Source organism: Quercus suber, unplaced genomic scaffold (genome assembly GCF_002906115.3).
Source record: "Quercus suber isolate HL8 unplaced genomic scaffold, Cork oak 2.0 scaffold_92, whole genome shotgun sequence".
Classification (NCBI taxonomy): Eukaryota; Viridiplantae; Streptophyta; class Magnoliopsida; order Fagales; family Fagaceae; genus Quercus; species Quercus suber.
The window spans coordinates 1,110,897-1,125,535 of record NW_027069557.1 but is presented as its reverse complement, the minus strand read 5'-3'; the positions used below and the strand labels follow the sequence as shown (position 1 = coordinate 1,125,535).

Genomic DNA, 14,639 nt, shown 5'->3' with positions numbered 1-14,639 from the left:
TTTCATGAATATACATCTTTCTTCTTTCTTTTATAAGTAAATAAAATTTTATTCATAGTCTTAAGGAATCACCCAAATATACATCTTTCTTACTTATCAAAAAAAAAAAAAAGGATTTTTTTTAATTTTAAAAATAAATAAATAAATAACTTCTTTTCTTTTCTCTTTCAGTGAATCAAACATAATGTTATGCAAAAAAAAAAAATCAAGAAGATTGCAGAACACTAAAAGAGTGGCCTTAAAAAACTGTTGAAGTTTGTAAGCAACTGTTTCATAAGTAAAGTTCTGGGAATCAAGAGATATTTTGGAAATTATTCCACAATGGCTTGAAAATTTTTTACTTTGATTCCTTTGAACTAGTAAGTACTGCAGAACACTTAATAGTTCTTATTATCATATATTCACACCTTTTCCTTTCTTTCCTTTTAACAACCAACCACCTGTTGTTGGAGTTAGTAAGCAACTATTTCATAAGCAAAGTTCCGGGAAATAAAAGATCACTCGGAAATTATCCCGCAATGGCTAGATCATTTGTTACATTGATTCCTTTGAACTAGTTAGTACTGCAGAACATAGAAGGCTAAGTATTTCACATAATAGTTCCTAGTTTTCATATATCCTCATTGTTTCCTTTCTCTACTTAACAACCAACTAGCAACTACCTATTGCTGAAGTTTGTAGGCGACTGTTTTGTAAGATAAGTTCTGGGCATCAAGAGATAACTTGGAAATTATCCATCAATAACTTGATGAACATAGAAGACTATGAATTTCACTTACAGTTCCTAAATTTCATATATCCTCCTAAACTTCAGCAACATCAAAAGATCACAAAAATCCAAAAATTTTACAGACTTCTATTACCACAAAAAATCAACCAAGAAGGGGGTACTGTTAGAGTGTAGAATTTAAGGTTTTATAGAGTGTTTGAAGATTGGGAGTTGGCTGCTTCTTATTCTCTATTTCAGCTTATCCATCCTTGTATCCCTCGGGGTGATAGGAGGAATTCTCTTCGCTGGCGGCTAAAAGGGGATGGAAAGTTCAACACCCGGTCTTACTACCATGAGATTCGGGGTGCCTCAAATTCTTTATTTCCTTGGAAGGGTGTTTGGAAACCAAAGATTCCTAAGCGCGTGGTGTTCTTTATGTGGACTGCTGCACATGGTTGGATCCTCACTCTAGATAACCTAATGCTTAAAGGTCGCCCTTTGGCTAATTGGTGTTGTATGTGTTGCTGTGATGGGGAGTCGGTAGACCACCTTCTTCTTCATTGTCCTGTTACTCATTCCCTATGAGCTTTCATGATTCAAGCTTTTAGTGTTTATTGGGTTATGCCGGGTTCAGTGGCAGGTTTGTTATCTAGTTGGCATCAGTGGCCTGGGAAGCATAATTCGGAAATTTGGAACTTGGTTCCAAGGTGCTTAATGTGGACTGTGTGGTTGGAGCAAAATCGTCGATCTTTTGAAGATAAAGAGAAAACGTTGGAGAAGTTAAAGATTTTATGCCAGCGCAGTCTAATGGAGTGGTCTCGTTGCTGGGGTTTCACCGAGTGTTCTTCTCTCTCTGAGTTTATGCCTTCTCTTAGCTTAGTTTCTTGACTTCTCTTTGCTGTTGTGTTGTGGTGTGTTGTGTAGTGCTGTGTTGTGCTGTGCTGTGTAGTGTTGTGCTGTGTTGCTGTTTTGTTGCTGTTGTGTTGTGTTGTGTTGTTGTTCATCATCATGAACTTCTTTGTACTTCTCTTCTATTTTTTCCCCCTTTAATAAAAGTTTTTTGTTTACCTATCAAAAAAAAGATTTCATGGCAAGTGCTTCCTTTTTCTCATAATTCTTTTTCTTTTTTTAAGTAATAGAAATATTAATAACAGAACCTGGAAAAATTATAAAGGAGAAGTACATATTATCCCCCAAAAAATTTTACAATCCAAAATGTAAAAGAGCAACAAAATCTAAAAATAAATGACAATGGAAGCTGCTGAGGCAATAAGCTGTAGCTCAATTGGCACATCTCCTAAAATAATGGGATGGAGGGTGAGGTGGTGCATCTATAATTTACCGTACAAAATAAAAGGCAATGGAGGCTGCCAAAGGCCCTCCTCCAATCATACAATGGTCTTAGAATATAGATTCTGTACGTGTGTTTAGGATGGCTTATTTCTAATTTGGCTAGGTACAACATTTTAAAACCTTCAACTTTTTTAAAGTACAATTATTTTATGAACTTGTTTTTTCAGTCAAGTAAGCCAATGACTTCTTCTTTTTTTTTTTAATAAATAAGAAATTTTTATTGAAAAAAAAAAACTACTTCATAAGCAAAGGACATGAAGATGCCTAAAGAATTACAAAATAAAATTATGTACAAGAAGATAATGAGTCTAAAAACATCACGCAATAGAATCACAATGTGTTAAGCCCCATGCTCGAGACCAATCAAATAAAGAGCTAGAAAAGATTGATAGAAACTGACCCTGCCCGTACACTACACATCTTCAAATGTACACCAATTATGTTTCCTCCAAATAGTCCATATCAAACACAAACGAACCATATTCCAAATTGCCAAAGAATGCTTACCCACCCAATTCCTCCAACCAAACATGACATCCATCACCTTACCCAGTAGGACCTAAAGGATCCCAAAGCATCTAAAAACAAAACTCCACAAATTATATGCAACCGCACAATGAATCAAAAAAGGTGGTCCACCATTTCCCACCTACACCAGCACATGCAACACCATCCTACTAAAGTGTTGCCTCTCTTAATGAGGTTATCACAGGTAAGAATCTTCCCCATGCTGGCGTCCACACAATGAATTTAAGGAATCCCAAATGGACACTTAATCCATTTCAAATTATGCTCAACTCAATCAGAGGTGCGGTTATTCTTCTATTACCATAACATCCAGATAAAGGAGAAACGCACAACATTCCAAACCTTAGTATGCCCGTGATACACAAGTCTGCTTTCCAGCATGCCAGAACCTCCTCATGGGTCCTAAGCATCAGATGGTGCATCACAGATTAAGAACACCAAAGACAACAGTTCCATTGCCACTGCAAAATGCCAAGAGAAATATGAATTTTACTATGTCACCGATATACTCCAACAATTTGGAAAAACATTCCACTGTCCACCCAAAACATGCTACCTTCCGCGGAACCTTTGCACACCAAATGCTCTAGGTAGGAGACCCAAAATGTGCACTCCCTCTCAAACCTCAAAACAGGATAGAAATATGTACTTAATTTAAGTTCTTTCTCCTCTCTTGTTTTCCCCTTTCCAAGTTAAGAAAAGAAAAGAGAGACATGTGCAACCCCAAACAACCAAGAGCCACTATATCATCTTCAATACCCATAGAATATAATGGGATGGTATGTGCCATACTAAAAATTTTAGTCCCGATAGGATATGAACTCAAATCCTTTAATTTCCAGTCGAATATATTCTTCATATATCAATGACCCACTATTAGATATGCAGGATTTGCAATACAGTTTATTTATTACATTGTCAATTAAAATCATTAGAATTCCAACCAAATCACAAAAGAGATACTGAGTGGTAAAAATCTCTAAGACTATGAAAGAAGATTTCTAAAATTTATAAACCCTGAGAACTATCGTGAAATCATTTTAAATAAATGAATTTCTACATTTATTCTTTACATAAATCATACAAAGCAAAATTAAATTTCAACATCAGATAAAGAATTAAATCAGTGGATAGGTGTGAATCATAATCTATAACAAGAATTAACATACCTCAGGCACAGTATGATCCCGACACGCCTCCTTCCAGGTTGTAATGAATGTCTTTATAGAGTCATTAGCAATTGCAAGATCAGCTTCGTTACAATTGTTAGCCTCCTCAATCTCCTTGGAATTATCTACAGTATGAACATCTAGTTCTACCACCACCTTAGACACATTGCGGCCTAGATCTTCGGGTTTTCTTTTCTTTTTAGATGATCCAGAGGGTGCAGACATGGTGGAACTTGGATTTTCAGATTTCCTTTTCTTTTTTGACGATCCACTACAACTCTCATTGTGCCTTGGGCTAGCAGGAGCAAGGTGCCCATACACTTCACCTTTCAGCCCAAGCCGTGTCATCTCTTCAATTTCAGACGGGTATGGACAGCTACTGACTCGGTCAGAAGAACTTGCAACATTCTGTGATCGCAAGTTAGCATCTTCAGTCTTTTCGTCTTCATAACCAAAATCTTCATCATCAATATTTTCGCCTTCATCAGAGCCTGATGAACCAAATCTAGTGTGCTTGCCACAAAAAACCTTCTGTTCAGAGGAGAATGATTCGACACGCTGAGAAATAGAACTGAAACGTTCATCAAGCTGCTTTTTCAACGCCCAAAGAAGAGGACGCCTCCTCTTGGATTTCATCTTAGCACCATCTAGAGGCTTCTTTAAAGTGGCAGTCTCTAAGCTCATGGATTTCCGGATAACAGAAATATGCATCCCCAAGCTTTGAATTCGTAAGCAAAGTTCCTCCTTGCTGGCAACGGAACGCTTCTTAGCAACAAAATCCAAAAACTCTTCAATTTGAACAGTGTCATCATGATTCTTACTCTTCTTCTTCTTCTTATCCATGAACTTCCAAAGTAAAGAACAAACCTCCTTGCCGGTTATTTTAAAAACTTCAGTGATATCAGAACTGAGTGAAAAATAATGCAACACAAGCGGGTGTCGCAACAATGGCCCCAATTCAAGCTTTTCGAAGCTATCTACACCCTCATTCTTACAAATTGCCACTTCCAAATCATACAACGAAGTAATTCTTTGAACCCCAACAAAGCAATGGATAAATGCATTTATCTAATCAAACCAAACAACAAAAACAACAACTTTATGGATCAATTTTGTTTTTACCAACACATAAAATTGAAGTAAAAGACTAATATTAATAGTATAATAATAGTACCTTCCCTTCGAGGAGCATAAGGCTGTGAAGACTGGGGACTTTCTGCATTGGAAAGTTGAGAGAGGACCAGGAATCGACCTTGAGGTTGAGCAGCGCATCTTGAGACACTTGCCACGCCGTCACGTTCTCTCCGGCCGCGATTATATTGCGCCTTGCCTTCGTGACGGCGCGGTCAACCTTGTCGACTGAGTGGGTTTGCTTTGAATTGGGCAACTTCGGATTCTGGGGAGGGGAGATGTTTTGGCGGTCGACCTTTTCGATTGGGTGGGTTTGTTTCGAATTGGAAAACTGCTGATTCTGATTCTGATTATTCAGATTCTGGGGAGGGGGGATATGGAGGTTAGGGTTATTCGAAGGAGGAGGGTTTTGGATTGGGAAGGTGTTAGGGTTTTGGTTTTGGAGAAGGAATTGCTGTTGTTGTTGCTGTTGTTGTTGTTGTTGCTGTAGTTGTTGTAGAAGTTGTTGTTGTTGTTGATGTTGTTGAAGGAAAACTAAGGCAGCTTGGGGGTTTTGGAGGAAATAGTTTGGGTTTTGGAGGGCAAAACTGGGATTATTTAAAAGAGCTACCGGAGCAGGAGGAGGAAGAGGCTGCTGTTGTTGTTGAGGCGGCTGTTGTGGTTGTTGCTGCAGCGGCTGAGAACCCCAGCCGCCGACGCTGCCGCCGGCGGCAGCGGGGGGACGGAAACCAGAAGGGTATCCGTACATAATAGTGAAGGGAAAGGAAAGAAAGATAGTGAGGAGTTTTTTTGGTGACGGTGTTTGGAATGTTTTATAAAAAGGATGGAGGCGGCAAGTGAGGTGACGAAGAACGACCGTAAACGTCGGTGTTTTATGGTATCCAACGGCCCAAATTCAGCGCATCATAGGTTTTTAATTTTGAATTCAATCACTAAAATTTTGAGCGAATGGAGGCGGCAATGTCGACAATTGTAAACTTAGGTTTAAGGAAAGGTACTTTTTTTTTTAATATTAAAAATATATATTTTATAAATAAATATGTATCTGAAACTCAATTACGAAGACTTAGGGCCCGTTTGGATACAGTTGAAAACTGAAACTGAAAACTGAAAAATACTGTAGCAAAATAATTTTTAAATGTGTGAATAGTACCGTAGGACCATTTTTAATGAAAAGTTATTGAAAGTGAAAATTATGGATCTGTAAACAGTAAAAGTTGGGTGAAAAGTCACATGTTGCGGCTACTGTTCAATGAACAGTAGCAGAAACAGTGTTGCTACAGTAACACTTTGTCTCTGAAAAGCTGGGGACGCGTGAAAAAATAAATAAATAAGCTGAAAACGTAAACGTGCAACCAACGCTCCAGCCAAACGTCTCTTAGGCTCCGTTTAGATACAGCTGAAAATTAAAATATTGTAACAAATAATTTTTAAATGTATATAATACCGTATGATCTATTTTTAATAAAAAAACTTGTTAAAAAATGAGATTTGTGAGTCCCATGGCTGAAAAGTTGCTAAAAATTGTGTAAAAGGTACTGAAAAGTTTATTAAAATAATTTTTAAATGCTGAAAAGTTGATTAAAGTGCTGACAAGTTGCTGAGGTGTGCAATAAGTTTGGTACCAAAGTTAACAATCACGGCACAGCTGAGAAAGAAAAAAAAAAAGCTGAAACGCATTTGCGTCCAGATGTGGACGCAAAACGCACAAACCAAACAAACACTTAAACCTAAGCCCTTGAACAATGATGACAATGTTCAACTTCAACTTGAATTAGATTGGATCAAATTACATTCATTGAGTAGAATATATTGTTTCATTGTACATTACAAGCATAAAATATGACAAAGTTTAGTTACAAATCAATAAAATAAACCTTACTATATATTTAAAATTCTAATCGTTGAATTACATTTTCTTTACAATGCACATGTCAAATTTTATGTCAATCAAATATTATTTACTATATGATCTATAAATTTATATTTTATGCATAATTTTAAACTACAAAAACTTTCAATTTAAAAAATTTATTAATGACATAATTATCGGTCTTTAACTTTTAGAAATTTTGCAAATATAGAGGATATAAGAAGAAGATGTAATCTAATGGTGAATTTGTCAAAATTCACCTCTGATAAAAAGATATTAAGATTGTAGCCTTAGGCTCTGCTTGAGAGTTCATAAGGGAATGAAATGGAATAGAATGGAATGTATTTAAGTAAGAGAAAAGAATGGAAAAGAATGAAATGAAATGGAATTAAGTAACCTTGTTTGGATGTTTTAAAATAAAGAAATGGAAAAGAATGAAAATGAATATAATGTAAGTAATCTTGTTTAGGAGCAACATGGAAGGAATGAAATTGAATAATTTTATGACAATATTACTATTAGACCCCTATTTTAAAATAAAAGGTTAAGTATATAGGGATATTTTGGGAGTTTTAGTAAAAAATCATTAAATTTCATTTCATTTCTCTCATTCCTCCAATTATCGCGATTATATTGCGCCTTGCCTTCGTGACGGCGCGGTCAACCTTGTCGACTGAGTGGGTTTGCTTTGAATTGGGCAACTTCGGATTCTGGGGAGGGGAGATGTTTTGGCGGTCGACCTTTTCGATTGGGTGGGTTTGTTTCGAATTGGAAAACTGCTGATTCTGATTCTGATTATTCAGATTCTGGGGAGGGGGGATATGGAGGTTAGGGTTATTCGAAGGAGGAGGGTTTTGGATTGGGAAGGTGTTAGGGTTTTGGTTTTGGAGAAGGAATTGCTGTTGTTGTTGCTGTTGTTGTTGCTGCTGCTGTAGTTGTTGTTGTAGAAGTTGTTGTTGTTGTTGATGTTGTTGAAGGAAAACTAAGGCAGCTTGGGGGTTTTGGAGGAAATAGTTTGGGTTTTGGAGGGCAAAACTGGGACTATTTAAAAGAGCTACCGGAGCAGGAGGAGGAAGAGGCTGCTGTTGTTGTTGAGGCGGCTGTTGTGGTTGTTGCTGCAGCGGCTGAGAACCCCAGCCGCCGACGCTGCCGCCGGCGGTAGCGGGGGGACGGAAACCAGAAGGGTATCCGTACATAATAGTGAAGGGAAAGGAAAGAAAGATAGTGAGGAGTTGTTTTTGGTGACGGTGTTTGGAATGTTTTATAAAAGAGTTTTATAAAAAGGATGGAGGCGGCAAGTGAGGTGACGAAGAACGATCGTAAACGTCGGTGTATTTATGGTATCCAACCGCCCAAATTCAGCGCATCATAGGTTTTTCAATTTTGAATTCAATCACTAAAATTTTGAGCGAATGGAGGCGGCAATGTCGACAATTGTAAACTTAGGTTTAAGGAAAGGTACTTTTTTTTTTAATATTAAAAATATATATTTTATAAATAAATATGTATCTTAAACTGAATTACGAAAAGACTTAGGCTCCGTTTAGATACAGCTAAAAATTAAAAAATATTGTAACAAAATAATTTTTAAATATATGAATAATACCGTAGAAACCATTTTTAATAAAAAACTTGTTAAAAAATGAGATTTGTGAGTCCCATGACTGAAAAGTTGCTAAAAATTTGTGTAAAAGGTACTGAAAAGTTTATTAAAATAATTTTTAAATGCTGAAAAGTTGATTAAAGCGCTGACAAGTTGCTGAGGTGTGCAATAAGTTTGGTACCAAAGTTAACAATCACGGCACAGCTGAGAAAGAAAAAAAAAAGCTGAAACGCGTTTGCGTCCAGATGTGGACGCAAAACGCACAAACCAAACATACACTTAAACCTAAGCCCTTGAACAATGATGACAATGTTCAACTTCAACTTGAATTAGATTGGATCAAATTACATTCATTAAGTAGAATATATTGTTTCATTGTACATTACAAGCATAAAATATGACAAAGTTTAGTTACAAATCAATAAAATAAACCTTACTATATATTTAAAATTTTAATCGTTGAATTACATTTTCTTTACAATGCACATGTCAAATTTTATGTCAATCAAATATTATTTACTATATAATCTATAAATTTATATTTTATGCATAATTTTAAACTACAAAAACTTTCAATTTAAAAAATTTATTAATGACATAATTATCGGTCTTTAACTTTTAGAAATTTTGCAAATATATAGGATATAAGAAGAATATGTAATCTAACGGTGAATTTGTCAAAATTCACCTCTGATAAAAAGATATTAAGATTGTAGCCTTAGGCTTTGCTTGAGAGTTCATAAGAGAATGAAATGGAATGGAATGGAATGTATTTAAGTAAGAGAAATGAATGGAAAAGAATGAAATGAAATAGAATTAAGTAACTTTGTTTGGATGTTTTAAAATAAAGGAATGGAAAAAAATGAAAATGAATAGAATGTAAGTAATCTTGTTTGGGAACGACATGGAAGGAATGGAATTGAATCATTTTATGACAATATTACTATTAGACCCCTATTTTAAAATAAAGGGTTGAGTATATAGGGATATTTTGGGAGTTTTAGTAAAAAATCATTAAATTTCATTTCATTTCCTCTCATTCCTCCCAATTTCGGGGGGAATGAAAATTTGAGATTTCAAGAGAATAGAGATGAATGAGCGTTCCTTCCTACTCATTCTATTTCCTCCCACTTAAACTCCCAAATAATGGAATGAACCTTTTTATTTCCTCTATTAAAACTCACAAACAAGAGAAGGGAAGAATATTCTAAAATTATTCTTTTTATTCCATTCCCTCCTCACAAGCAGAGCCTTAGGGTACGTTTGGTACACTAAAGGGAGATTACAACAAAATTGGTTAATGTGTTGATTCAGTGTACAAACCAATTTTGGGATATTTTGGGAGTTTTAGTAAAAAATCATTAAATTTAATTTCATTTCCTCTCATTCCTCCCAATGTTGTGCGCAGACATGAATGTGTTATAATGTAATAACTAAACATATTCATTAATTTGGTTGTGAGTTATAACATCAAAATGAAACTTAACATTTATTTTAGGAAATATCTTACTCATACAATTATATTTTCTTAAAAATTGTTATTTTTAAATTTAAGAAAGATATTTGTTATTTTTTATGATTTTTTATTTTTATAATTATTAGATGTATATGGAAGGTTTGTTTATTTGGAAATATATTAAGTTTTAAAATTAATGCACTTACTAAGAAATAGCTGATACAATCTTTTAAAGATGAATAATTATTCTTCATTTTGAAGAATTGTTATTCATAAGGAATGACTATTTCTTGTAATAAAAACGTAACAAACTAAAGAATAATTAAATCATAGGAATAACTATTACATTACAGCGCCTATTACAGTCTACCAAACATGCCCTTAGATTATAACCAATTTTGTAACTAAATATTAGATCAAATCACATTGATCAAAAAAGTTGTACTGAATTTATCTTGCAGCTTTTATCGAGTTAGTTTTGGTCAAAATGCATTGAATTATTTTCTTCTTAATAAAGTTGTCATCTTTTCATCCCAAAAAAAAAAAAAAATCACATTCATCATATTGAGTGCTTTTGAGCAGAAAATACTATTTTTTATTCTTATCACAAGCAAAAAATATTGTTTTATTAGACATTATGTACAGATAAAAAAATTTAGGGAGCCAAGCTATATATATTACATTTTTATTTATTGTTTATACGTGAAGAATATTTGTAATTTTTATTTAACATATAAAATTTTCTCATGTAAACAAAAATATTTACATCAAATAAGTATTTATATTTTAAAAAAAAGTAAGTCTTGACATATCTAAAAATTTACAGGTCCATTTTATAAAAATAAAACATAATTAAATTACATATAATACACTTTAATTACATGCTTACAGTAAAAATCTAGAGGAGCATTATTTAAATTTATGTCCCAAATTAATATATATCATTTTTTTACAAAAAAAAAAAAAAAATACAAGAGGGAGGGAGGAGTTTTGAAAAGTTAAAAGGCACCATGGCCCACTATGTCTGCGCACAACATTCATGTGACGCATATATTGTTTTGACGTTCACATTTTAAAGAATTTTATTTCCAAATAAAATTAAAAATTAAAAAAATTTGTTAGTTGACACGTTTCAAAACAATGTTAAAAACTAGCATCTCGAGTGTCTAAAGCTCGAGTTCCAAGATAAAAATCGAGTTTTTAAGTCTCGATTTGTGTAGATCAAATGTTGGAAATCGAGTTTTTGAGACTCGAGTTTGGAAATCGAGTCTTAAAAACTCGATTTTCACTTCGGTTTTTGCTTTTTGGATGTCGAGTCTTAGAGACTCGAGATGCTAGTTTCCTACTTTCTTTATTACCCATCTTAACTTACTATATTCTCCCTCCATACTGTCCTATTCTGCACATTACCCCCATTTTAAAAGCATGAAATGTGTGATGTGTAAGGGTAATGTGCACAAATGTAAAAGAATAATTATCCTTGTATAAAACAGATAGTATTTGTATTTAAAAGAAAAAAAAATTAGTCATCTAATAGTTCTAAAATTATCGATTTACGCCCTCAACTTCAAAAGCACCCAATATGATGAACTTTTTCCTTAAGTTCACTATTTGTATTTTAACCTTTATTAAAACATGCTTAACACATACAAAAAATAAATAAATAAAAAAGATTGATGTGAACATAACAGTGGGGTGCTCTTTCCAGAAAGCCTAATGGGGTTAGAGCCTATCGGGGATGAATTTGCTAGCCTTGGCTTCAACCTTTTTCTAACAGGCAATATTATAGTGAAGAAACTCACATGAATAGTTTCCTCTATTCAAGCTAAAAACAAAAAATATAGTGAGAGGTATGTGTTAACACTACTGGATCAAATTTGAGCCAAAAAAAAAAAAAAAAATCCTAGTCTTTTTTTTTTTTAGAAAAAAAAAAAGAAAAAAAAAAGAAATCCTAGTTCTACCTGTCCTATTTATGTACAGGTCTCAAAATTTTCGAACTTATCTTCACAGAAAATATGCTCAACATCTTCCCAAGGGTAGACAACCACTTCGTTGTTGCTGTCAACATATATTATACATAAAAATATTTATAGCATAAATTAGTAACTATTACACAAAAAGAAAATATTTAGGTTGAATTTTTTAAGAGATATTGAAAGGGAAAAAAAGAAGCAAAATTTAAATCTAATTTTAACTTTTCTTAAAAGACATATATGAAAACTCAAAATTAAAAAAAAAAATTGAAAGATTTTTTTTTTTTTTGAGTTATTGGAAGAACATAATTTGAAATAGGGGCAAAGTAAACGATTTATTCTGGTTATGTAATGTATTATAAACCCAATTTAAAACATTAGTATTATTATTTTCGTGTGCGTTTTAATAAGTATTACTGTTTACTCAAAAAAAAAAAAAAAACCTCGGAAGTTTTTTTTTTTTTTTTTTGAGTAATTAAACCATGTAAGTTTAAATTAATTAGTTTAGAACTAATACTCTTGACTACCATGGGTTAAAGCAATCCAATATTAAACAAATTCTAATTAAATTACAAATTCTTTAATTTGATTTTTTATTTTTTATTTATTAATATTCATTAATTAAATATGCATAGTCGAATTTTGGATAATGAATGGCTTTGAATCTCTTGAACAAAAAAATAACCTCTACTATTAATATTACATCATTTTAGTATTTTATATTAAGCTAGGATTCAAAAGGCTTTTAGATGTAGTTGATGTGAGTGAGACCATGCATGCACTGGTTTGAAAGAGGATAGTAAATTAAATGAGTCCAGCCCACCAACATAAGCATAATAGTAGTAACTATTATGGGCTTGGCTAGGCCATTTGATAAAGGTAATGGTCAGCATTTGTATCCTAAGGTCATTGAAAACAATGAAGCAAAGAGCTTATTGTTATTATCATTTTCAGTTGTTATCTTTTAGTTGAAGGTTGATGACTTAGAGACTGTTTGGATCACTTTTTTTCATCACTCAATTTCCGTCACTCATCACTTAAAATACCCTACTGTTTTGGCACCATCACTCATTACTCATGCATCAATATTTTTCACACTGTTTGTGGGCCTCATACCTGTCACTCGATGCAGCTTTTTTTTTTTTTTTTTCCAAGTACCCAAACTCACCGAACCTAGTAAGAAAAAAAAAAAGAAAAAAAAAGAAACCTAGAACTGAAGGCTAAACCCAGTGAAAGAAGAAGAAAGAAAAAGAAAAACGAAAGAATTGAAGACCGAACCCAGTGAAAGAAGAAAAAAAAAAAAAAAAAAACCCAGAACTGAAGACCGAACCCAGTGAAAGAAAAAGGAAAAAAAGAAGAAGAAGAAAGAAAGAACTGAAGACCGAACCCAGTGAAAGAAGAAAGAAGAAGGAAAAATAAAAATAAAAAGGTAGATTGGTCAAAAGTTGTGCCTGAGTTATGACTAGTAGGTATGTGTGTTTAATTATAAAAATGTCATTGAGTTATGAGTTATGGAAATTGAAAACCGCCAAAATGTGTTTTCAGTTTCCATAACTCATAACTCAAAAATCAGAGAATTGAGTGATGGAAATAGAGTTATGGAAACAGAGAATTGGTGGTGCTAAATAGACTTCTCGCTATAGGTCCCACCATTTTTGAGTTATGAATTATGGAAACAGAGAATTGAGTTATGGAAACAAGCCATCCAAACAGCTTCTTAGCCATCAATCTGAGTGATTTAGGCTAAGTGGTGACCCCACCCTCTATGAATATGATCCCTTTGAGTCCTCACCTAAAATAGAAAATCTTATGATGTAATAATTTTTACATGAAAAAGAGAAAGAAGTCATTTTCCTGACTGTTATCAACATTTTCCTTGCATTGAACAACAATGATTTAAAGAACTTCAAAGAGATTTGACATAAGGATAAACTGAACATGTAAAAAGAAAGAAAATATTCATTTATAGTAATCTCTAAACTTGAGAACAAGTGTTAAATAATTAGACATTAGGGATAGGTTTTGCTCGAATAAACTGTTTGAGAATGGCTTTCTTTTCATCAATGTGCTTCTTTTCTTTGGGGTCTTTTGGTTTGATCTTCCTTTTCTCTTGCAACATCCACTTGAAAAGTTCGCGCTACTAATCCTCCGGAATTGGTTCCCGCAACTGTGAGAGACCGCCAAAATTGGGGTGCCTCTCAAAAAAGAGATTTGGGTACTTTTTAGGGCACCTCTCTTTTTGGGTAAGTGGTGTGGAGTCGCCACTTATTTTTTTATACAAAAAAAATAAATAAATATAAACAAATACATGACGTTCCATTCATTGATTGAATAATAAATTACATATTTGAAAAATTGAAAAATTACATGGCTTTGGGTCCTAGTTACAAACTACCAAATAATTACATGAATTTTTGTCCTAGTTACTTTCTACCCAAAATAAATAAAGAAAAGGCTAGATCTATTTAGCCAAAGACCTAAATTCGAAGGCTAGTTTACGGAATGGGAAGGTGTTAGGCACCCATTCCGCCCAGACAGAGTCTAGTCTTCTAGACTCTTGTGACCAATGTATCATTTTATGCATGTCATTAATGATATATTGAACATGTGAAAAAAAATGTTAAATCACACAAATTTATTTATGAATGAAGTTTCTTCTTTTGAAAAGAATCATATCTGCTTTTGTTGGTAAAAATTTGATTTTGATTTGGAAAAATTAGATCTGCTTTATGGTATATAAAAAAAGTGGTTTTTGGAGATAAAAATCAAGATTTGTTTTTATTACACAAAATAAAGTCTTTTGGTTTGAAAAATATTTGATATGTTTTTTAAGAATTAAAAAAA

General features: G+C 33.3%; 1 protein-coding gene across 1 annotated transcript; it reads right to left on the bottom strand.

The window, feature by feature from the left end:
* Positions 1 to 2,309: 2,309 nt before the first annotated feature.
* LOC111997800 (protein NO VEIN-like) lies at positions 2,310 to 5,722 on the bottom strand. The gene is made up of 3 exons (XM_065774445.1): positions 4,934 to 5,722; positions 3,760 to 4,827; positions 2,310 to 3,051 (listed from the first exon to the last, which is right to left on the bottom strand). The coding sequence occupies exons 1-3, from the start codon at positions 5,636 to 5,638 to the stop codon at positions 3,019 to 3,021; spliced, it is 1,806 nt and encodes a 601-aa protein (XP_065630517.1). The 5' UTR covers positions 5,639 to 5,722; the 3' UTR covers positions 2,310 to 3,018.
* Positions 5,723 to 14,639: the final 8,917 nt, after the last annotated feature.